This window comes from Arvicola amphibius, chromosome 6 (genome assembly GCF_903992535.2).
Source record: "Arvicola amphibius chromosome 6, mArvAmp1.2, whole genome shotgun sequence".
In the NCBI taxonomy this organism is placed as follows: Eukaryota; Metazoa; Chordata; class Mammalia; order Rodentia; family Cricetidae; genus Arvicola; species Arvicola amphibius.
Window position 1 is genome coordinate 12,974,204 of NC_052052.2, and position 23,050 is coordinate 12,997,253.

At 52.1% G+C, this 23,050-nt stretch overlaps 1 protein-coding gene across 1 annotated transcript in view; it reads left to right on the top strand.

Annotated features, from left to right (window-relative positions):
• Window positions 1-22,816, top strand: part of Pax7 (paired box 7) — a 91,089-nt gene extending 68,273 nt beyond the window's left edge. Inside the window, 2 exon segments of the mRNA XM_042055344.1 lie at window positions 14,272-14,518; window positions 22,701-22,816. Coding sequence (XP_041911278.1) covers window positions 14,272-14,518; window positions 22,701-22,816 — 363 coding nt within the window.
• Window positions 22,817-23,050: the final 234 nt, after the last annotated feature.

Sequence of the window (23,050 nt, forward strand, 5' to 3'; positions counted from 1 at the left end):
AGAAAACGTCCATATGTCTGGACCAGAGAGCTGCACTGTGAGATATTGGAGAGAGAAGGAAGGTGGAAAGAAGAGAGAGGAAGGGGGGGGAGGGAGAGAGGACACAGAAGACTTAAGAGCGGAGGGACGAATTGGGGCTCGGTGACAGGGGCAGAGGCAGGGAGAGAGAAACAGAGGGGAGGCAAAGGCTGATGGAGGGTCAGAGCCCTCCTGCAGTGAGGCAGAGATCAGGAGTCTGGGAAGGAGGGCCCAGAGCATGGCCAGGGGGTGGGGTGGTTGGGGGGGATGAGCACAGGTGCTGAGAGGGGTCGGAGGGCTCTGTGAGGAACGCACCCAGCATTACTCTGTAGCCAGAGAAGCACAGATTGGAATTCCAGCCCCACTAGCACCCAGCTGTGTAGCCTTGGACTGCCCTGTCCACCAGATCAGCAACAACACAGGCCCATTGTGTAGCCCCATGGGGTGACCTGCTACTAGCATGGGCACAATCTCCAGGTAGTTCTGCCCCCCCCCCCGCCCCACGCACATCAGAGCAGGGACCTTTTTCAGAGTTGCCAGGCCTGAACCTCAGAAGTCCTAGCTTCCCAGGATGGCAGTGGTGGTCCCCAAACTCCCGGACTCCGAGGTGAGAAGTCCTGGCCTTTCGCCGAGTGTTTTCCTTTAGTTCCAGATAGTACTCTGACAGATGCTTCCTGTGATTAATGTCACCACCTCCTAGCCCTGGGACCAGCTTCTCTTCCCCAAGCCATGGCTGGCTGTGGGTGGGCAGTACAGAATCCTGCCTGGCCTTTTAGAAACCTCTTCTGGTCTCTCCCTTCCCTAGGATCCCCCATGAACATGGGGTACAGACCAGTGATATGGGAGGGAACCCAAGTTTTCAGATTGCACCCCAAACCTTGAGGACCTGTAGTCTCAACATAGAATGGCAGTAGAAGGGATTCTGCATAGCTGGAAGTACTGCCAAGGTTAGGGGGTCTTGGCCAGTTTAGAAGGTTGCTGTCAGATTTGGGGACCACAGTTAAAGTTAAAACTGATCATGTCGAATCAGAGAGCATTCTTTGAATAAAAAGCAGTGCTTACTAGCTATGTGATCTTAAGCAGATGACTTGACCTCTCTGTGCTGCCAATGTCCTAGGTACTCTGAGGATTCTATGTGTACCTGGTCTGAGTCTGCAGTCAGAAGACAATGATTTCAATTTATGTATGGCTATATTTAGAAGTGCAGCCAACTCCAGGGTCATGGAGTGAGGGCTCAGATTGGAGCTGGGGATATTAGTATAGCATTCTAGTTCCTTCCCATGTCGCCCCCCCCCCCCGTCCCTCCCTTTCCTGTATAACCATATAAACTGAGCCCTCAGCATCCCCATCCCAGCCAGTGAGCCCCTATCTCTAGCCGCATCTCTCCCGCCCCAGGATGGGAACAGACAACATCTCAGCGCGGTCCCCAGCCTCTTGTTTGTTTGCTATGGATTCCTCCATGCCGTGGGCACGTTTTTTTTGCTAATTTTGTAGCTGCCTTTATCAAACGAGGATTCACAGGCGCCTTAGCCTCGATAAGTGGATTAGTCTCTGCGCTAAACAAGGAGGTGCGGGGGCGTGGGGGCTGCGCCACAGAGGAGGTTTGTTTCCGGAAGAATGGAGACAGCGTTCTCTGCCCCGTGCGGGGTGTCTGAGGCGCTAGAAGGGCCATCTGCATGCCTTGTCTCAGCTTAGAACTTGCTTTCTGGAAAGCAACCAGGGAGCCAAGGGGAGGGGCTAGGAGTTGGGGGGTGGTAAGGGGGCTCTGGATTCTTTCCAGGCACACGATCCACCTGGGCTCATCATACTGAGCATGGGAGCACCTGCCTGGGCAGAAATACTCTCATGGCTGTCTCCTCCCTCCTTCCCCTCCAGCCTCTACTTTCTGTCTTCTCAGCCTCTTCCATTGTGCCTTGACTGGGGATTCAGGCTCAGCTCTTGCTGACTTCCCTAATCCAATTGAACAAAACCACAGCAGGCCCTGGAACTCCAGAAGCAAGAGACAGGTCTGTTCAGAGGCTCTAGAATGTTCCCTGGAGCTTCCTTAGCATTGGTGATCTCTGGGGAATGGCTGGAATATCTGGAACCCCCAGGGTACCTCCCAGTCACCCCAGGTTGTAGTTGACAGTGTTTCCTCAGAGGCCCAGAGTGCACCTTTAAAGTATGTGTTAGCTCTTCACTGTTGGAGCCATGAGACGTTAGCGTCATGTCAAGTTGACCCTTGGTCTCCAGGAAGTTCCACCATGTTTAGTTTGTGATTTTTGCATGGCTCGTGATGGCCTACCAGGTGATGAGTCTGAGAGAGGAAGCAAAGATGCCTGGGTGACCAAGACAAGTCACAGACACAAACAGGGAGTCTGGGGGAAGGTTCTGGATCAGGTATAGCTCTTTAAAGGTCAAGGCAGGAGGGAGCCAGATAGGTGAACTGGGTAGAGCTCAGAGGAGTCCCAGAAACCTGGGGATGAAATAAACAAGAAGGAAGAAGGTAGAAGGATGCTTGCTCAGATAAACCCTGAAGGCTGGTTGAGAAAGTGGGGTGAGGGACCCCAGTGCTTCCCTCCCCCGGGCCCTCCTTAGTGTAAGTGGTTGGGGTGTTCAGCTCTCTACTCCGTGCTGGCTGAAGGGCTTAAGGAGAAGAGGTGCTGAGAGAGGAAGAAACAAACGGGTGGAACGGAGCACCACGGGCCCTCAGCTGGTCCTTAACCGCTCAGTCTCCCAAGCTGCCTCCAGCTGAGTGTGATTTTGCTATTTATTTACATGTAATTATTGCTATGAGGTGCAGATATTAACGCTGTCAAGAGCAATTTGCTCTGACATTTTTCATTCCCTCAGTGCCCCCGCCACTCTTGATGGGGCCCAGGGCTCTCCCTGCTTAGCCACGGCGCGCGCTCGGTGGCCCGGCCCAGAACCACCCAGCCGGCAAGGAGCTGCGTCAGAGAGTTCACTGGGCTCTTCTGCAAGCCCATTAAGCTCTGAAATTGAATTTGGTCTGGGAGAGGGTGGTTGCTCCCCACCCTGCTACAGTTCTACGAGTCAGGGCCTCCCTGCCCTGCCTTCCACAGACAAAACTGGTGGGCAAGGGCAGGCTTGCTGAGGGCATGGGCCGTGGGTTTGAGGGTAGCAGATTGCAACAGAAAGAATGATAAGGACCTTAAGGGCCACTGTCAGAGAGGCAGGTTGCACATGGTCTCGGTCTCACGGATACAGCCTAAGATGGATGTGGCCACTCATTCTCTGCCTCACCATCTGGTCAGCCAACAAGAATGGGTGAGGGAGGTGGGGCAACAGGGAAGTTGTAAGACATTAGGGGAAAGGAAGCGACCTGAGTTTGACCCTCAGAACCCGTATCAAAAGCCTGGTAAGGTGGTGAGCACCTGTAATCTGAGTGTCGGGAGGTAGAGACAGGAGGGTCAGGTTAGCTCCAGGTCAGTGAGAGACCCTGCCTCAAACAAACAAACAAACAAACAAACAAACAAATAAATAATAAATCCACGGTGGGGGGGTCACAGAAGAGGAACATAAAAGGTTGTTGTCACCTGGCCTCCACTCCCATGTGTACCAGTGCATATGTGCACACACACAGGGAAGGAAAGAAATGCTGAGGGGCCCTGGGGACAGGTGGCTGGAGGGATGTCACAAGAAGAGTTTGCTCTGTATCCTGTGAGGCATCTCAGTCACTGTGAAGTAGGAACAGGATCTGGGCTGGCCCCACACTGCCTCCCTCCAGTAGGTGTTAGGAATGGGGTTGGCTTTCAGTGTACCTTAGGGGTTCCAATCCCAGCCCCACAAGGAACTAAGCATACTGATCTCGGTAAGCCTCTGTTTCCTTTTAGTGTGTGTGTGTGTGTGTGTGTGTCTGTGTGGTGTGTGTGTGTCTGTCTACGCAGGTGTGTATAGGCATGGTGAAAGCCAGAGAGGGCACCAGATCCCCTGGAGTTATATTTACAGGTGGTTCTGAGCTACCTGGTGTAGGTGCTGGGAACGAACAGCCAGGGCTTTAACGGCTGAGATGTTGCTCCAACCCCTAAACAGCTGTGTTTCATTAGGCCCACACTTCACAGGGTCAAGGCCGTGGGGTGTATGCTGGCTCCTCCTTGAGCTGACCAAGGCTTCATGCGGCCACATCATGACAGCCTGCTCATTCGAAGATGCCTGCTGGGTGGAGGGACAGCCCCACTTCAGAAACATTGAAGTGCGCGTCTCTGACCTGGTATCTTTCTGATTGGCGGAAAAGAATGGCTGCCCACACATAGTAGGTGGGAAGGAGTGGCTACCTGCACACAGTAGGTATCTAGCAATGTGGGCCTGTCAGTTTCAGGGGCCAAATAGAAGAAACTGAGACCCATGGGTCCTTTTACCCTGCTGTGGGGAACTGGCACTCTGGGCGAGCAGCAGGCCTGAACCATCATGGCTGTGGGTCCCTAACACACTGTGATGCATGCCAGCTTGTCTGCCCAGATACTAATGAGGCCTCACTGCCACCACTCAGTCCCTGCCACCACCAATCTACAGTCTCATCTCTGACAATTATGAAGGGGACACCACACACACACACACACACACACACACACACACACACCGGGGGGGGGGGAACTGAGGACCCCTCCTGCTTCCCTCTCCTTCACCCCTCTGCCTCCTCCTCCCCCTCAGCTTGGCCAATTAGGCCTCTGACACCTGGAGCCGCTGACAAACTGTTTCTGTCACTTGCTCTCTGTCTTTCATTAGGGGCAGCAGAGGAGGGGGGGGCAGGCGAGGGAGGGGAGAGCGATGGGATCTTTCATGCTTAGTAAGGCCGGCTACATTAATTACAAAACGGCCATTTGCCGCGTGAAACTCCGCTAATTAAATTTATGCAATCATTATCTTTAAATAGTCATATCTTTCCCAGTGATCGGCTGGTCCCTTCCTTCCCAACCCCTCTGCCACTGCTCCTGGCGGTCGCTCTAATCCCCTGGCCGTGTTTATCCAGCTATCAGAGATGCTTTTCCATCTTATCCTTCTTTACCCACCCCCCACCCCACGTGGACACCCCCAACCTAGGCCAGCCTAAGGATCTGCCCAGGGAGGGATGGCTGAAACCTCCACCATGTCTCCAGATATCGGGAGAGTGGCACTTTGTCAACCAAATACCAGATATCTAGATGTTCTTGATCTCCAGCAAGAGGTCATCCCGTCCACACCTCCTGTCCTACCTCCTAGCTCTGTGCGATAGGGAGGGGTCCTTAGAGAATCTTCAGGATTGGGAGGCATAAGCACACCACTAAACCTGCCCCTTTTGCTTTTCATTTAAGCGAGCCAGATACACGCCAGGCCTGGGCTAGAGAGAAAGAAACCTCCAGTCCTTGTTTTCCTCCTGAACTTGCTCAGTTCAGCCAATGTTTGTTGGACACCTACTGAGGGCCAGGCACCCAGTCTGTTCCCAAGCAGTTCCTGCCCATCCAGAGCGATGGTACATGGCCCCGATAGAATGCATAGGTGTTGAGGTGTTTGTGTGTATGGGTGTGTGCTGTGGACGTGTGAGTGAGTTTGTCATATGCACAGCAGCACATAGGGTCAACATCAGCCTGAGCCTGGGAAGAGTGTGGGACCACAGGAGAGCTGAGGGCTGTCTCTGTGAGGTGAGGCTCCAGCCAATGAGGCAACAGGCTCTCCTTGCTGGGCCTCCTTCCAGTCCCTTTGGATTCCAGGAGGGCCTTCCAAAGTCTCCCCCTGGATCCCTTCTGATGATCCCAGAGGGAGAGCCCTTTTCCCCTTCCTCCTCACTCCAGGGGACCTTGCCTGCAACCCTTGCTTTGCACACATACACCAAACTTACAGGTGTACTCACACGTGCACAAACAATATATCCATGTACACGCAGATAAGTAGTACCATGTGCCGTGTGCACAAATGTGTACAAATGTACACAAACACAAAAAGATTCTCCTAGGAATGTATAATACTCCCCTGTGCACACACCTCTTGAATACGATAGTACCTTGTGCACATACATGCACATCTGATGCTCATGCACGCACATTTAACAGCTAAGAGAACATGCACTCAGTCCTTCCATATGCATGTGTGTGCACACATAGCCCTCACACACATGTGATATTCACACCCATGTCCGCATGCAGACAAAAATCCTCTATATGGTATTCCCACGTATACACACATACACACAGCAATCGTGCTTATGAACACCTAACAGCAATGTGCACTCAGTACTCCCATGCACACATGTGACCCATACATATGGAGTACACACCATACTGAGCTGCTGAGCTGATTGGTAGGGCATACCTCAGCACAAGGGAAGATGAGAGCATAGCACTGAAAGCCAGGGCTCAGGATCTCACTACTATTTGCCCCTTAGATGACTCCAGGAAAGCCCCAGAGCCTCAATTTCCTCATCTACTGAGTAGGGTAACTGCCTCAGAGTAGGCCATGGGCTTGACAGGGATAGGCTCTGAGAACTGGAGGATTCTATGCTTCAGCAATTGAAGCACTCTCTGGAGGCTGGAGGGAGGCAAGAGTGGGGCTTCCATGTGAAATGGGGGATGGGGTGTAGCCCCTATATGCTGGTAGGGCCTGGGAGACCTGGGAGAAATCTTGTTTGGAAGTTCCGAGTCAGCACCCGAAGCCCATTACTGAAGTCCACAGGGGGCGTGGGGGGCATAGATCCTCTTAGCAGAGAATTGAGAGTCGGGAGAGGGAGAGGGGAGCAGTGGTAGCTGGCTGCCTGGGTGGAGGATTTCTCGATTGCTCTAATCCCAGCTGGAGACAGGCAGGGGACCAGCAGGGGGGGGAATATGTGTGTGTGTCTGTGTGTGTCTATGTGTGTATCTGTGTGTCTATGTGCATGCTTGCATGTATTGAGATTGGAGGAGGGGATATAGATGCATAGATCGGCACTGGAGAATGTGGAGGTGAGAGGCTGTGGTATGTGGGAGTTAAGTGTGGATCAGTTTGCCTCTGTGCAGTATGTGGATGACTCATGGCATAACATATCTGCATACATGAGTGTATGTGTGCATATTTGTGTATGTGCATATGTATGCATGCACATGTGCATTTGTGTGTGTGTGTGTATTGTGTATACTCCATGTCTTTGCTCAAGTGTTTTTTGTTTTGAGGCTACCTGTGTAACAAGCACAGAGATGACTTGTAGGCGTTCGGTACCCATTGGAGTCACCTGGAGATATTAAACAATATTCCCAGGATCCAGGCAGGTGATGGTGAACAGCGAAGTGGCAAGATGGAGACTGAACAGTAGTTCTGTTCCCCTTCCCTGCTCAGTCCACCCTGATGGAGTGCACCTGGACCCAGGGCTACCCCTAGCTAATCCCAGCCTGGCTTAGTCCCTGGTCCTTTGAGACATTTTTGCACAGCCCCAGCAAACCCTGTCTTCCATTCCTGGCAATGGAACAGGCTGTCACCTGTATGTCCCCACTCTGGCCTGGCTACTTTCAGAAGTCACAGTGATGTGTTTAGCAAGAGGGTGAGCCAGGGATGGAGCTGGACCCAAGGCTGGAGGATCAGTATTTTGTGTGCCACATCAGAGAGTCCTTTATGACCAAAGGGGAAAGAACTGTAGTGCTCAGGGCCTCTAAGAAGGAACAGTCTGACGGTGGCAGTAGGAGTGGGGGGGGGGGGTGGTGGCAGTAAGCCCTTTACTAAAATTTGCCTGCAGAGGTAAAAGGGTGTCCTTGATGGTAAAGCAGGAAAACCTGCTTGGGAATCAGAAGAAAGTTACCCCATCTGTGTGGCTATATGTGCCTATACCAAAATGTGAGTGTCCCAGCAGCCCAAGTCTAGGAAACCTCATAGACTTACCCCAAATCCTCCCAGCCACCTCCTCTCTAATGATGAGTACCATCGTGCCTGAGGGGGTGTGGCTTGCTGAAGTGTCCTGCACCTGCTCCCTTTTGGAGACTGCAGCCAGCTACTAGCTAGGACGGACCCATCCCAAAGCAGAGCCAAGCTTCCTCCAAAAACATAAAGACACCGCGAAAAAGGACATACTCACCTAGGTGGCTGTACTCTCTAAGGTTCATTTCCATCTCAGGGGGTCCCAGGGCCCCTTCTTGTTCCTCCCCTCTAACCCAGGTTTTAGCAGAATCAGCAGGGAGGGAGGACAGCCAGGCTGATTAGATGCTAGGACATCCTCACTGCATCCTCTTCACATTAACACTCTAGGCAGCTGAGTTCCACGTTATTCCCATCACAGAGATGAGAAGACCAAGGCCTAGTAGATTAAAGAGCTTGCAGCAGGAGGAGTGGGGGAAGAAAGTGTGAGGGTCAGGGTGGGGGCAGAGTGGGCTCAGCGACGTGGTCTCAAGTGTCTAAACTAAAAGACCCTGTTCCCAAAGCCAGGCATAGGAGTGCCTGTTTGTAAGCCCAGGGCTCTGCAATTCACGGTTACTTTTAGCTGCACAAGGAGTTCTGGGGCAGCTTTGGACTATATGAAACTGGATCTGGTAGGACAGTTGAGTGTTCGAGGCTAGCCTGGGCTACGGTGAAACACCTTCCAATCTCCAGGAAGATCCCCAGCCTTTCTGCCTTCAGCTGGTCCAGAGCCCTCGGGGAAAGAACTGTAGCGCTCAGGGCCTCTGAGAAGGAACAGTCTCCAACCTGCAGCTGGTCACCGGGGCAGGGGTGGGTTGGGGTGGGGTTCTTTGACCTAATGGTAACCCTCCCATCACCTTCTCAGTCCTGGGCCCATCTCCTCCCTCTCCCCACCACCCAGAGCCTACCTACCACACAGCCCTGGTTTAGCTATGACACCTCTAATTTCAACTCTGCTCCCCAAGCCATGCTGGGTTATCACAGAGGGTGCAGAGCTCCAAGCTCAGGCTCTTCGGTCCCCAGGCCCTCGGGCCAGCTCAGGAACGGAGGGAATTAATTACATTCTACCATCCCCTTTTAAAGTAGGGGAGCGCGTCGGGGCGTCCACAGAGGAGGGGCTGCAGAGCAGAGGCTGTGGAAGGAGGGGCACCCCTGAAAGAAGCAGGCCTCTCCCCAGGGGCGGAAGGGGGTGGGTGAGGCTGGCCCCTTATTGATTTAGCCAGGTCTGGGCTGGGACTGATTTGGGGAAGGGGGGGTGGGGGTGAGTGCACACGCGAAGTGAGGGGGTTGGTGGTGAAGGGGGAAGAAAGGAAGAGAAAGGAAGGTAAGGCTGTCAGTCAGGCTGACGGACAGCCCCGAGATTTGCCTTCAGATAAAACCTTACAGATGTGGAGGTCAGTATTGATTTTGAGTTAGTAACGGTACCTTACCAAGAAGTAATACATTAGTGAAAGCAAGGTCACCAAGATAAAGCAAACCCCACCCGGGAGAGGCCTCAGCATTCCTGAGGGGGTGTACATTACCGCATGAGACCAGTACTTCCTCAAGTTCAAAAGTGTGCAGGCCCAGACCTCCGCTGGGCCCCACTGTGGGCAAGATGCTTCCTGCTTCTGTGACAGAGAGACTTCCTGCAGAGGTCCCCAGGGCTCTGCACCCTCAGTGCTGGGAAGACCCCAAAACCTAGTAGGAGCACCACCTGAGAGACTGAACCCCAGGCATAGACCCTGGAGTGGCCACTAACCAGCTGTATGAAATTCATTCCCTGGTGCCTCAGTTTCCCCATTTACAGATTAGGGGTAGAAAACCCATTTGCTTGAGACCATTTGCAGCCATGACTTGGTACCACCCTGGCTGAAGCCTCTCCTCCATGGTAGCTGCCCGGTTCTCTTAGGTTTTGCCCTGTCTGTTTGCTGGAAAGGGGCTCTCGGGCATATGAAATGGAAACCATTTGATCCACAGGCCTCCAGGGACTCGGAGCCACCATTCACACCTACCCCAGATGTGGATTTGATTTGATGTTCCAGGCCAAATCCCATTGAGCAAATCCCATTATAGGAAAAGCTCCCTGGGCCGAGCTGTCTGTTAACCGGCAGGGTCCAAGGCCTTCGGAGCCACTGGGCACCACACAAACCCCTTCCTACAAAGGGCTGCAGGAGGCCTCATAGCTCCCAGGTCTCCTCACCGTGTAGCCCTGGCTGTTCTGGAACTCACTATGTAACCAGGCTGACTCTGAACTCTCAGAGCTCCACCTACCTCTGCCACCCAAGTGCTGAGCATCCAGAATCATGCTCCACTTAAAGTATTTTTAAAACGGAGTTCATTACTTTCCATTTTATGTGTGGTGTGTGTGTGTGTGTGCCTTTGTGAGTCTATGTGCAACATGTACATGCAGGTACCCAAGGATACCAGAAGAGGGCGCTACAGTCCCTGGAGCTGTACTTAAAGCTGTACTTACAGTGAGCTGCCTGATATGCGTTCTGGGAATCAAACTTGAGTCCTCTGCAAGAGTCCTCAGCCATCTCCCCAACCCCCTTGATGTTGACCTTCTGGCTGTTTCTTAAGCTTATTGGGTGTGTTCTCACCTTGGGTCATTCGCATTTGTAGATTCCCCTATCTGGAAAGCCCTCTGCTGAGCATATCTTGTAATGCCTTCTGCTGAGCACATCTTGAAGTGACTGGTTCTTTCGGACTTGATGGATATGAACCCTTGAGCCAGGTCTTCCCTAACCCGGCTCCCACCCCTCTTCCCCCACCCCTCTGCCTCCCTTGCTCTGCCACCCAATGCCCTTCAGGGTTTCATCCATAGTGGTCTCCAGTATTCCAGATTATACTTTGTATCTGTCTACTTCTTTGCTGCCAGCATCCTTCATTAAACTGACAGCTTCAAGAGGGAGTTGGGATTATCCTTTGGGATGTCCTAGTGATTGGCTTAGGGTCAGGTGCATGATAAATTCTCAGTAACTATTAGAGCCCTGTGTGTGGATTCAGCGAGCCCTCTGAGCTCACTGTTGGCTGCAGATGCACAGCACACGCTGGAGCCGCGAAGCAGTTGAGAGCACGTACTTTGTGCTCATCGCAGCCTTCCGTGACACATTTGCTGAATAACAAATGAGTGCATGAACGTTCTTGGCTTTGGAGAATACAACAACGTGGGATCGCAGAGGGGCCTGAGAAACTGGACTAGCAGAAAAAGGCGTAGCAGAGAAAGTAACCCTTGCTGCAGCCCCTGCTAGTTCTTGAATGACCCCGTCAGGTCTGGCCACCACGTGTGTGGGTGTCTGTCATAGAGAATGTGCATGCATGGGGTCTGTGGAGTACTGCCTCTTCTCCCTACCCACCCTTCTCCTTTCTACTTCCCCCACATCTTTTCTGAGCTGATGGTAAAGGGCAGGATTAGAGACGAGCTGAGCCCCAACCTCCTCCAGGATCCTCCCACCCTGATGTGTGTTCTGAAAGAATGGAAGGGGCCGCTGAGTCTATTCCTGCAGCCCAGGCTCCCTATAAGGGGTAGTGAGCTCTGTTTGTAGGAGACAGGATGAGTGACAGTGTCATCATTTAAGTGGAGAAATGCGGTCTTGATTAGGAATCAAACACAGCTGAGAATGGAGTGGAGTCTCCCAGGCCCGGATCAGTTTGAGTCCTGAGTTCACCCTGGAATCCCTGTACGTGCCCCCCAGCAGGTTTCCCAGCCTTGAGGATCTGAACCACCACAGACCCAGGTCAGGGTTTGGCTGTCGTCCCACCCTCCAAACCCAGCACCCTGCTATTGATCCTGCTCTGCCAGAGATGTCAGAGGCAGGGCGCGAGCCTGCGAGCTTTGCAGACAACTCAAAGTGGTCCAGGTGCGTCCCACACAGTTTCACACATCCCTTTCACACCTCCCCAAAGACTCAGAATATCTTTGCCTTCTTGAAGGGGTCCACACGGTTCCACCCAGCCTAAAGATCCCACCAGCAAAGCCTGTGGACAGCTGCTATCCCCTCCTCCTGGCTCTGCTTAGGGTCAGGTACCCGGTTCACAAAGTCTGGGCACCAAAAGAGGTGCTTCTACTCTTCTACTGGTTCCCCCAAACCAGATAACTACATCCACAGCCATGGGGTGATGCCCTCCAAAGGGCCTTGGATGGGACAACTTGGGAATCTGTGGGAGGTGATCTGAGCCATAAACCAGGCCCTAGCCTGCTGGCTCCCTGGCTGGGTGTGAGATCTGGTGGAGGCATAGCTCTCTGTGGATCCCCCCGCCCCCGCTTGCTTTTGCCTGAGAAATGGGTTCTTAGCTCTGTCCCATATGTCTCCATAGTGTTCCAGATCGGGGACTGTCATGCAGGTGACTGACTAGGAAGAGGTGTGAAGGGAGGGGCAGCGGAGGAGGCCTGTGAGAACAGGACCCTGTTTCTCGGGCTCTTAGCCAGGTTCAAGGCAGAGCGTGTCCCGGGCAGAGCTCCCTTCAGCCTCCCAGCCACCCTCACAATCCCTTTCCAGGGGACTTTAGGAGACATGGGATTTCCGGGCTGCCTACACCCCCCTCAGTTACACAGCTGTTAAGTATGAGAGCCCTGCCTCCATCCAGGGCTTGAAAAACCTGTGTGTCTGCCCTTGACCTGTTCTTCTGCCTCATCCTGTGCAGGACAAGTCATGGGGAGACAGATGTCCTCAGAGGGGTCTGGCTTCAACTTTTCTTGGACTGGCAGCTAGTCTCATCCTTAGAGACAGGTGAAGAGGTCATAGCCAAAGCTATCTCTATCAAACCCCTCAACGTTCTGTGCTGTGAGGATCTTTGCTTATTGCCCAGACCATTTGGATCCATTCTTCTGCTTCAGTGGGCAAGGCCCAGGACTCTGAAGTTCCATGGCCTTCAACCTAGGGCACAAGGCTAGACTTATTACCAGTATCTGTTGAATGACTCAGTGAGTGCCCCAGTGCCCAACATCCATTCTTCAGGCTGAGTTCCTAGAGATCAGTCTTGGGGGGAGGGGGTCCTATTGCTGAACCAGGCCATGCAGGCTCATGGGTGAAGGCCAGAGACAGCAGAGATGGGTCAGAGGGTTAAAGGCTGCCAAGCCTGATGACCCGAGTTCGATCCCCAGGACCCGCATGGTGATCTCCTTAGGTTGTCTTCTGATCTCCACATGTATGCTATGACATGCACCCCCCAACACACACACACACACACACACACACACACACACACACACACCACACAGACACACACACGTGAACAAATAAAATAAAATATTAAACAAATAAAATAAAAGCACGGGTTTTGTGCTTTGGTATAGTAGAGGTAGGAGCTCAAAGTCCAGAGTCGAGAATGTTACAGTCAGCATGACAAATGTGTGAGGGTCATGAAGCCAGGAGAACCAGCCTCACTTCAGTGTGTGTGAAGATGGGCATCCCAGGCCGATGGGGGAGGCACAGTCAACTAATTATCAGAGGGAAGCTCCCTGACTGATGAGAGAGACATGATCATCTAGTAGGAGACTTAGGAATGCACTCAGCAACTCAGGCACAATTCCACCATTCATTCACCCCTGATAGGCTTAGGGTGTCCATTATCTAGTGAGTGCATTTGCTCATTCATTCATTCATTCATTCATCCCTTCAGCTAATGGGCCTAGGGTGTCCATTATCTAGTGAATGCATTTGTTCCTTCATGCATACATTCATTTATTCACCCCTTCAGCTGATAGCCCCATGGTGCCTTTTACCTCGTTAGTAAATTTATCTCTCGTGCATGTGTGCATGTATCCGTTCTTCCATTCACTCAGTCAGTCAGTCAGGCACTTAGATGATTGACCCAGACTACCCTTTGTCTAGTTGGTGCCCATTCACCCTTCATTCATTCATTCATTCATTCATCCAACTGATAGACAAACCTTGTGTGGTTAGCGTGTTTGTTAGTTCATAGACATATACACCCATTCATTTATGCATTCATTCATCTCTTCACTCATGTAGCTGGTAGGTTCAGGATGCCCCTTTGTGAAGTTAGTATATCATTCATACATTTAGCCACTGGCTCATTCATTCAGCTGATAGGCTCAGAGTGCCTCTTGTTTAGTAAGCACCCGTCCCTCATTCATTCACTCGTTCAGCCAATAAGTCCAGGATACCCTTATCCAGTTAGTGAACTTATTCATGCATGTGATCATTCATTCATTCATTCAGCAGAAGGCAGAGGGTATCCCCCTCAAACTAGGCCATAAGGGACAGAGAAATGACAAAGGGCCTGCCTTGCTCCTGGAGCTCTTGATAAGGAACAGTCCCTTGGGCCCACATTTGGGTAGGGAGAACACTGAAGACCAGCGCCCGTTTCCTACACAAGCCTGTGATACTGCTGAGGTGTGCCCTGGACCTCTCGGTCCCGTCCTTTCGCGAGGGTGCCCTGGGGTCCAGCCTCTGGCACTGCCTGTCTCTCCTGCAGGTGATGAGCATCCTCAGCAACCCGAGCGCGGTGCCTCCACAGCCCCAGGCCGACTTCTCCATCTCTCCGCTCCATGGAGGCCTGGAGTCTGCTTCTTCCATCTCAGCCAGCTGCAGCCAGCGGGCCGACTCCATCAAGCCAGGAGACAGCTTGCCCACGTCCCAGTCCTACTGCCCGCCTACCTACAGCACCACTGGCTACAGTGTGGACCCTGTGGCTGGCTACCAGTATGGCCAGTATGGCCAAAGTGAGTGTCCCCTGTTGCCCATCTCCAGTGGGCTGGCTTATTCCTAGGCAAGGTGGTGGCCAGGGTGGAGGGTGTTTCTTTCTTTTAAAATATTTAAAATTATCTTAGTTTATGTGTATGAATGTTTTGTCTGCCTGTGTATCTGTGTATCACATGCATGCAGTGTGCAGTGTGCAGTGGCCAGAAGAGGGCATCTGATCCCCTGGAACTGGAGTGACAGATATTTGTAAGCCATGTTACGGGTGCTGGGAACTGAGCCCAGGGCCTTGGCAAGAGCAGCCAGTACTCTTAACCTGGAAGAGCAGTCAGTGCTCTTAAGCACTGAGCCATCTCTCCATCACTCATTTAAATCTTAAAATAAGCCAGGCAGTGGTGGCTCACACCTTTAATCCCAGCACTTGGGGGGCAGAGGCAGGTGGATCTCTGTGAGTTCAAGGCCAGCCTGGTCTACAGTGTGAGTTCTAGGACAGCCGGGACTGTTACACAAAGAAACTCTGTTTCAAAAAACAAGCAACAACAAAAACAAAGCTATTTTTTTAAATTTAGTTTTATTTTATTGGTGATTTGCCTGTATGTATATCTGCGTGAGGGTGTTGGATCTTGGAGTTAGAGACAGTTGTGAGCTGCCATGTGGGTACTGGGAATTGAACCAGGGTCCCCTGGAAGACCAGTCAGTGCTCTTAACCACTGACCCATCTCTCCAGCCCCTACAATTTTTTTAATTGTGTGTGTGTGTGTGTGTGTGTGTGTGTGTGTGTGTGTGTGTGATGTATATGAGAGGAGGCATGGACCTGAGTGGGGGGTCAGAGGACAAACTCGGGGGATTGTTTCTCTCTGTCCACCTTTACATAGGTTCTGGGACTCAAACTCAAGGTTGTGTTTCACCCTTTGAGCCACTGCACAGGCCCAGATGGCCCTTTCACAGGGAAAACAGAGGCCCTTCAAGGAAGCAGAGGTACCTAAGATGTTCTGAGCTACCAGTTCAACCCTGCTCACCTCTGAGTAAGACTTTCACTTCCTTCCTGGGAGCCACAAACGCCCCTGCATTTTCTAAAGGCCAAACTTTAAAATATAAGAAGAACGGGGCAGGGTCATTTTTATTAACATATTTTATTTAACCCGATACACCCAGAGCAGGTCACTGTGTCATAAGTCAACACGTGATTACCAAGGAAACAATCTATCTTCTTTTGTTCAGACTGCCTTTGAAACTTTGTTGCTATCTGTTAGTGATACTGGGGCTCAAACCTAGGACCTTGCCCAAGCTAGAGAAGAGCACCGCCACTGGGCTACATCCCCAGTCCTCTATTTACTTCTTACTTTGAGACAAGGTCTCACTAGGATGTCCATCCACACTGGCCTGAATTAAAGAGTTTGAATGACATAAAACTGACATCCGAGAGTCTGCTCCCCATTGCACCAGGGTCAAGTGCAGGACAGCTAGCTGCATGTGGCCGATGGCATGAAGTGGGGACCATACAGTGGGGGATCTGATTCCCTCTTCCCCATACGCATGGAGGGGACAGCTTTGTGTAGAGCTCTGTCTTCTACATGACTCCCCTTCCCCCGGGCTCCAAGGTTTCACATACCCATTCCAGCCATTGTTCCCTTGGCATCTTGCCTTGATGTAGAGACTGCGGACCCTCAGGCAAACAGCTGGGCAAGATGGGCTTGGCCACAACCTCTCGCTGCCACCTGATAGGGCCAGCAGCAGGGCCAGCCCAGACAGGATGGGGGAGCCAAAGGTCACAAAGCTGCCCTCCTGCCACCTCCCAGTAAAGGCCTCACCTGCTGGTGTCAAACTAATCAGGAGAGCGTGTGGAGAGGGTGAGGCCTCCAGCCAGAGGGCATCCTCTCCTCCAGCTGCCGCCTGGCCCTGCCACACTGACCTCTGCTTCCTGAGGCCCCCAGCCCACTCCAATCACATGGCCTTGGCCTCCACGGTTAAATGAGGGCCAGCTGTGTGGACCTCCACCTCCCATGTGCCTAAGTGCATGCGTGCATGTGTGTGTGCATCACAGGTATGTTACAGTCCAAGTGTCTGTACACAGCTATGTACAAGTGATGTGACTTGGATAATTCAGCAGCTGCAAAATGGCCCCATATTTGCAGATACATGAGTCGCCTATAAGTGTGTAAATTTGTGATGAACATACGTGTTTACATTTATCTTTAACTATATGCAAATACATACAAATGACCATTCTGGGTACCCATTGGTACATGTATATGGTTTTGCATGTATGAGCACACGCAGGCACACATACATATGACAGACAGCATTTAGTGGCAATATGCACACATTTAAATTTTCATAGGTGGGTTCTTAAGGGCTTGTGTGTCTATATATGTGTGTGTGCATTGACGTATGTGTGTATCCTTTGTGTACAATGAGTATGCAGATAAACATTGTTGTGTGCAATCATGTATTTTGGTGTGTGCATGTGCATAAAGGCATCTATTATTAGGCATGCTTGGGTGCTTGCATGGTTGCTATATTTGTGCCTGGATGTGTATATGCTGTGTCTGGGCATGATTGTGTATGCAGTTTTATGTGTGACTATGGATGTGTGGGACTGTGAGTGTGAATACACATGTGGAAAGCAGATTTACATGACCATCTGTGAACAGGATGCACCCATGTGCACAGAGCCTTTCCAATGGGTCCTGGGTTGACCTCCTGACCTAGCACATGTTCCCAGCCCAACACGCGACACACATGCTCTTGATAAAACTTTTGAGAGTAGCAGCAGCAGCATGGCCGGCCCCAGGCAGGCGTTAGTCACACCCGGAGCCTGCAGCCCCTGCCCTGCTCCAGGGCGCCTGCCCAATTCGGAAATAAAATTAACCCCAAAGTCGGTATGGGGGTGGTAGGGGAGGAGGATCAAAAGAGAAGGGGCCCAGGAGGCCAGAAAGGAGAGGCAGTTGCCCTCCCTCTCCTTCCTCGCCCCTCCCCTCCTTTCCCTGCTCCTCTGTTGCTGCAGGGAGCACTAAGGACTCCTCTTGGACCATCTTCTCCAGCCCCACCGAGACCCCACTCACTGAGCCCCCTCTTCCGCCATGTGCCCCAGGACAAGATACACATCCAGCCTCAGCTTTCCCACCTGCAGGACGGGTCTGGGACCAGACAGATCATCTCAGATGTTTCCTGTCATGCCATCTCCTTTTCTGTTGACATTCTGGAACAGCCCAAGAGCATGTCATCTTTCCATTAACTACCTGCCGACATCCCCAAGCACACACAAGGCCAGGTTCCCTGATCAGCCTGGAAAGTCACACATCCTACACACACTTCCTTGTATTGGTCCTGACCCACCTGCCACCTGCTGCCTCTTGTCCCATGCTTCAGTTTAGCCCCTGTAGCGCTGTGCAAAATGTGTGCTTATTCACATAGCTTTCACAGTTCCTGGGTCCTCAGCTTGGTCAGCTCAGAGAAGTAAGTAGTGTTCCCAAGGTCCCACAGCAAGGGGATTGTGACTCAGATTTCCAACCTCAAACCACAGGTGGTCCAGTCTCGCGCAAGACCTTTGGTATTGATTGGTGCACACTTGCTCTCCAGTGTGCAGACTCGTGTAGGTGAGTGCCACTGAGCATGTTTGCAGAGGCGAGGCACAGCTGTGCAAAGTGCGTGTGCAGGAAGGGAGGAGAAGTGACAGTTAGTTGAGCATCTACTATGGAGTTGACATCCTAGCTACACTGCCGCCCAGAGCCGTATGCTTGGTAATTCCCACTGCTCGCTACAGAAATGGCATCTAGAGAAATCACCTGCATGAGGTATTGATGGGTGAGGTAGCCTTGTCTGCATCCCAGCCCCCACTTTCAGGTGTCCTTGGAACATGGACCTGACCTAACTCCTGTGCAGCAGAACCCTCCCCCGTCTCTTCGGGCCTCTCACCTTCCCAGGGACACCTTCACACCTTCTTTTCCAGCTCTGGCCACGTCCATCCATCTGCCCATCTCTCGCAGTCCCTGGGGTGGGTGGGGGCAGGAGGCCAGGGATGGGGCACATGGTAGATTAATATGGCCCCAGTGTTCCCAGAGGCCAGGGCCACACTAATGATGGCGCTGATAGAACGCAGGAGTGTGAAAAGAATTTTAATAGATCTGACAACTCTAATAAGAATTTGTGTCTAGAAGGGTCCTCCTCTGGGGCCGCTCGCTGACGAGGCATTGATGGCTGAGATTTGTTTACGGGTTGGCATTGCTGGCCCATCTCCTGCCAACTCCTGATTAATGTAATTGGAGATGTTTAGAGCCCAGGCGGGGTGTGAGGCAGGAGAAGGGAAACACGGAGGGACAGAGTCCCTAATGAGGAATGTCACCTCCCTGCCTTCTCGCCAGCCCTTTTGCTCTACCCTTGGAAGAGGCAAGCAAGCCCTACAGTTGGCCCCTTGGGTGCTCTGGAAGTTGCCAGGGTCAGCAGGAAAGTTTCTGGGAAAGCTCCTACTGTATGCTGGGGGAGGCCAACCAGGGAGCAGGCATAGAGTGGATAAAGGTGCCAGAGGAACAATTCATTATTTTTCCTGCATTTATATGTGTGTGTTCATGCGTGTGGAATTGTGCTCATAGAGGTCAGAGGTCAGACTCAGGCATCATCCTCAGACACTGTCTGTTTTGTTTTTGAGACAGCATCTCTCACTGGCCTGGAACTTACCAAGCAGGCCACCAGGCAGGCTGTCCATCAAGCCCTGGGGGATCCAGCTGCCTGTCTCCCCAGCATTGGGGTCTACCTTTTCTGCATAGGTTCCAGGGGTCCAGTTTTCACGTCTACGCAGTTTTGTCCACGGAGCCATCTCCCCAGCTCCATGGGTATCAACTTAAGCTCCTGCAGGCCACTCGTGAAGTGTCAGTCTGGACTGGCAACTGTCTGTGCTTCAGTTTCCACATGTAGGAAGTGGGAACTGTCCTGCCTGAGACACAGAACTCATGTTCGCTAGTACACAGTAAGAGCCAACTAAGTGTGGACTCTGCCTTTGCTGCTGTCCCTCCCCAGGGACAGACCCCAAAGCCCATCGCAGCAATAACTAATGAGGTTGTGCCAGAGCCCAGCATGGCATAGACTGAGGCAAGGTAGGCCACCGCCTTCTGTGACAACAGAAAGGTCACCGGAGGTGATGTGTGCCCTTGGTATGTTCGTGACATTGACTGAAAAGGAAATGAGACAGTGTGAGTGATGAGGGGCTGGGAGGGCAAAGTATCTCAGTCTTGAGAGCCCTATGCACATAGAGGGTCATTTTCAGGGATGCTCCTATCTCAGGGTTGATTCCAGGAGCTGCTGATGAAGCCCAAGGCTAAGGAGCTGCCACCAGGCTTCCTGGGTTTGAAAACATGGGAGAAAGCAGCTGATTTTAGTTACAGTCCCCAAAGAGCTTGGCTCTACCTCTGTCGAACTGGGAGAAGGGGCAGCCATGCTACCTGGCTTGTAGAGCTGGGATGAGACCCGAAAGCATCCCGAGTACAGGGCTGGGGGAGAACAGCACAGGGCTAGCTCTTTGCAGCTTCTGGTTCTATCCCTTCTGTGCCTGTCACCCCTCTGAGAGGGTGGCTTACTGGTCCCTGCACCCTGGAACCCAAGGAGAAATGACAGTATGGGCAGAGCTGCGGGGTCTTCCCAAAGCTAGAGCTGGGAATCCCACGCTGCCCACAGCTGCCTCTGCTCTACCAACCAGGAGCCTGGGACTGAGTGAGTGGCAGCCCTGGAACTCATCACAGGACTTCCGCCATTTACCCAGCTCGAGCCCGACTAGCTGAGGCACAGACGAGATCCAAAGAGAACCCAGGACATGCTTTAGGGTCTGGGATCTTGTCCTGAGCCCTCTGTGACAGTTTAAAAACATCGTCCCCACCCCTTTGCAGATGGATAAATAGATCTAAAAGGGAAGACAGTTTGCTGACAATCACATGGCCAGGAATGTGGCCACCCTTGGCCACCCCTCCTCCATACCACCATTAAAGGCCACATTTATTCTGGGCCTGCACTCACAAGTGCCACGCTCTACCGTCGGAGGCTATGTGTGTGGAGTCTACTACCTTTCTCAGCAGTATTTTGGTCCAGATGCCATGTCCCATGATGCCAACAAGGAAACTGAGGCTGAGGTGGTGTGCCTCAGATCACACTCAAGGTTGGCAGTCACGGAATTGAAATCCAGGTCATTTGAATCTACACCCCCTCCCCCGGTGTGACATAGCTCAGCTATTGAGAGTGTCCCTCTGGCCTCCCTGGCCTAACCATCAGGCTGTGTCCATCACCTCTCAGTTTTACCCGTCCCACCCTGCTTTATGCAAAGGGTACCAAGCTTGGGGAAGCACAGATACTGTTTCCAGGGAGCCCAGAGGGCAGGTGACAGAGGGAGCCTTGTAATGCTTCATGCACAGCTTCCCATCGTCCCCTGAGTCCTCTGTGTCATGGGAGTCCCATAGGGTGTACCGGCGACAGTCTCAAGGCCCTGCCTAGAAGGCAGCATCCTGCACCCTGGGAGGCTTAGCCACATGCCTGTCGCATGCCTTGGTCAGGACGGATTTCTTCTAGGGCTTCAATCAGGACAGGTCCACATGCAGGCAGGCAGCTGTAGCTGCATATGACAGACACCTGTGTCTCCCTCTTATGTTCACGGGACCTACGTGTGCAAGGGTGTTTCCATTTGTGCATCTGCTCACAAGTGCACATGGTTCACACGTGTGTGTGTGCTTGCTTGCGTGTGGTGTGTGTGTGTGTCAAATGGGCATGGATAGGCATTGTTCTGTATGAACGGTCATACTATACTCTGCATTACCTTGTGAAGACACTCGTTCCACTGGTCTCAGGGCACCCCCACCCCCACTCATGTTCATACCTCATCCCCACCAATGCCAGCCTGTCTTCACTGGAGCTGATGGGCTGTGGGTGTCAGCCCCCACTCTTTCTCCCGACGGCCCCCTTGGCTCACTTGCAAAGCCACTTTGGCTCTTGTTCAAGGGCACTGCTCGGCCTCATGCATGAGAAGCACTCGGGGTCCAGCACAGGTCAAGAACCCTCATCCTCAGTGCCGCCTGGACTCACTCAGCGGGGTTCACTAGCCTCCCCATGACCTGGATATCCAGAGGGCTTGTGGGAAGGGAGCTTAATTCTCCACTGAACACTGGGATGTGTGTCTGTACTTGCCCACAGAGTCAGAAAGGAGCTGGGAGAACAATAAGCTTTGAGTAGCCTGTAGAGTGGGTGGAAAGGAGGTGAGAAAAAGAGATCCGGGAAGAGATCAATGGAGGAAGGAGGGATGGGAAGGGTGGAGGGGTTTTAGTTTTAGTTCTGTTGCTGTGGCAAATACCCTGGCCAAAAACAACTTAGGGAAGGAAGGGGTTCATCTTACTTACAATAACATGTGATAGTCTGGGATAATGGAGAAGTTAAGGCAAGAACTTGAAGTTGGTCACATCATAACCACAGTCAAAAGCAGAGAGAAACAAATGCATCCACGCCACCTTCTTCCTTGCCTTTGGCTACCGTTCTTCTTTCTTATACAGCTTAAGGCCCCTTGCCCAGGGAATGTGTCACCCACGATGGACTGGGTTGATTAATAATCAGTTGGCAATCCAGACAGTTCCCCACAGACACGCCCACAAGCCAACCTGATCTAGACAATTCTTCCACTGAGGCTCGCTTCTCAGGTAATTCTAGGCTGTGTCAAGTTGACAATAAAAACTAGCCAACAGAGGATAAGGGAAAGAAGGACAAATGGACCAGAGGATGGAATAAATAGAAGAATGGATAGAGAAATAGTATGGATGGAAGAGCAGAAGGCTAGGTTGGGAGATGGATAGATGGAAGGATATGTGTACGGATGAGTGAACAGAATGGACGAATGGAAATGGGTGGATATTAATTGATGGGTAACCAGACAGACAGAGAAGATTGGATGGATGGATGGATGGATGGATGGATGGATGGATGGATGGATGGATGGGTGGGTGGATGGATGGATGGATGGATGGATGGTTGGAAAGAGGGATGGATGAATAGACATGTAGACAGAAGAATGTAAGAATGGATGAATAGATTGGCAAGATGAATGGGTACACAAATGAATAGAAGGACAGAAAGATGGATGGGAGGACAGAAAGATGGATGGTGGATGGATGTACAGGTGGACAGAAGGGTGAAATGAAAAAAGAGCCTCAATTTCTAGAAGCTTCTCTCTCTTTCCAGCTGCTGTTGATTACCTGGCCAAAAACGTGAGCCTGTCCACACAGCGCCGCATGAAGCTTGGGGAACACTCCGCCGTGCTGGGACTTCTCCCTGTGGAAACGGGCCAGGCTTACTAGGGCCCCTGGGGCGACTTGCCCCAGCTAATGGCCCAGCCTAGCCCTTCCCAACCCCTGAGCTCCTCACCTCCGTTCCTTCATCTCCCTGGGGTCGAAGAAGGCCAGGGAAGAAACTCTTTCCCTTCCCACAGGTGGCCCTCTGGAGACAGAAATCCAGTGTGTCATACGCCCATGGTTAGTGACCTAGAGTGGCCCCTTGGGTCTGCCCTCCCCACCCCCATCTCCAGAGAGGTT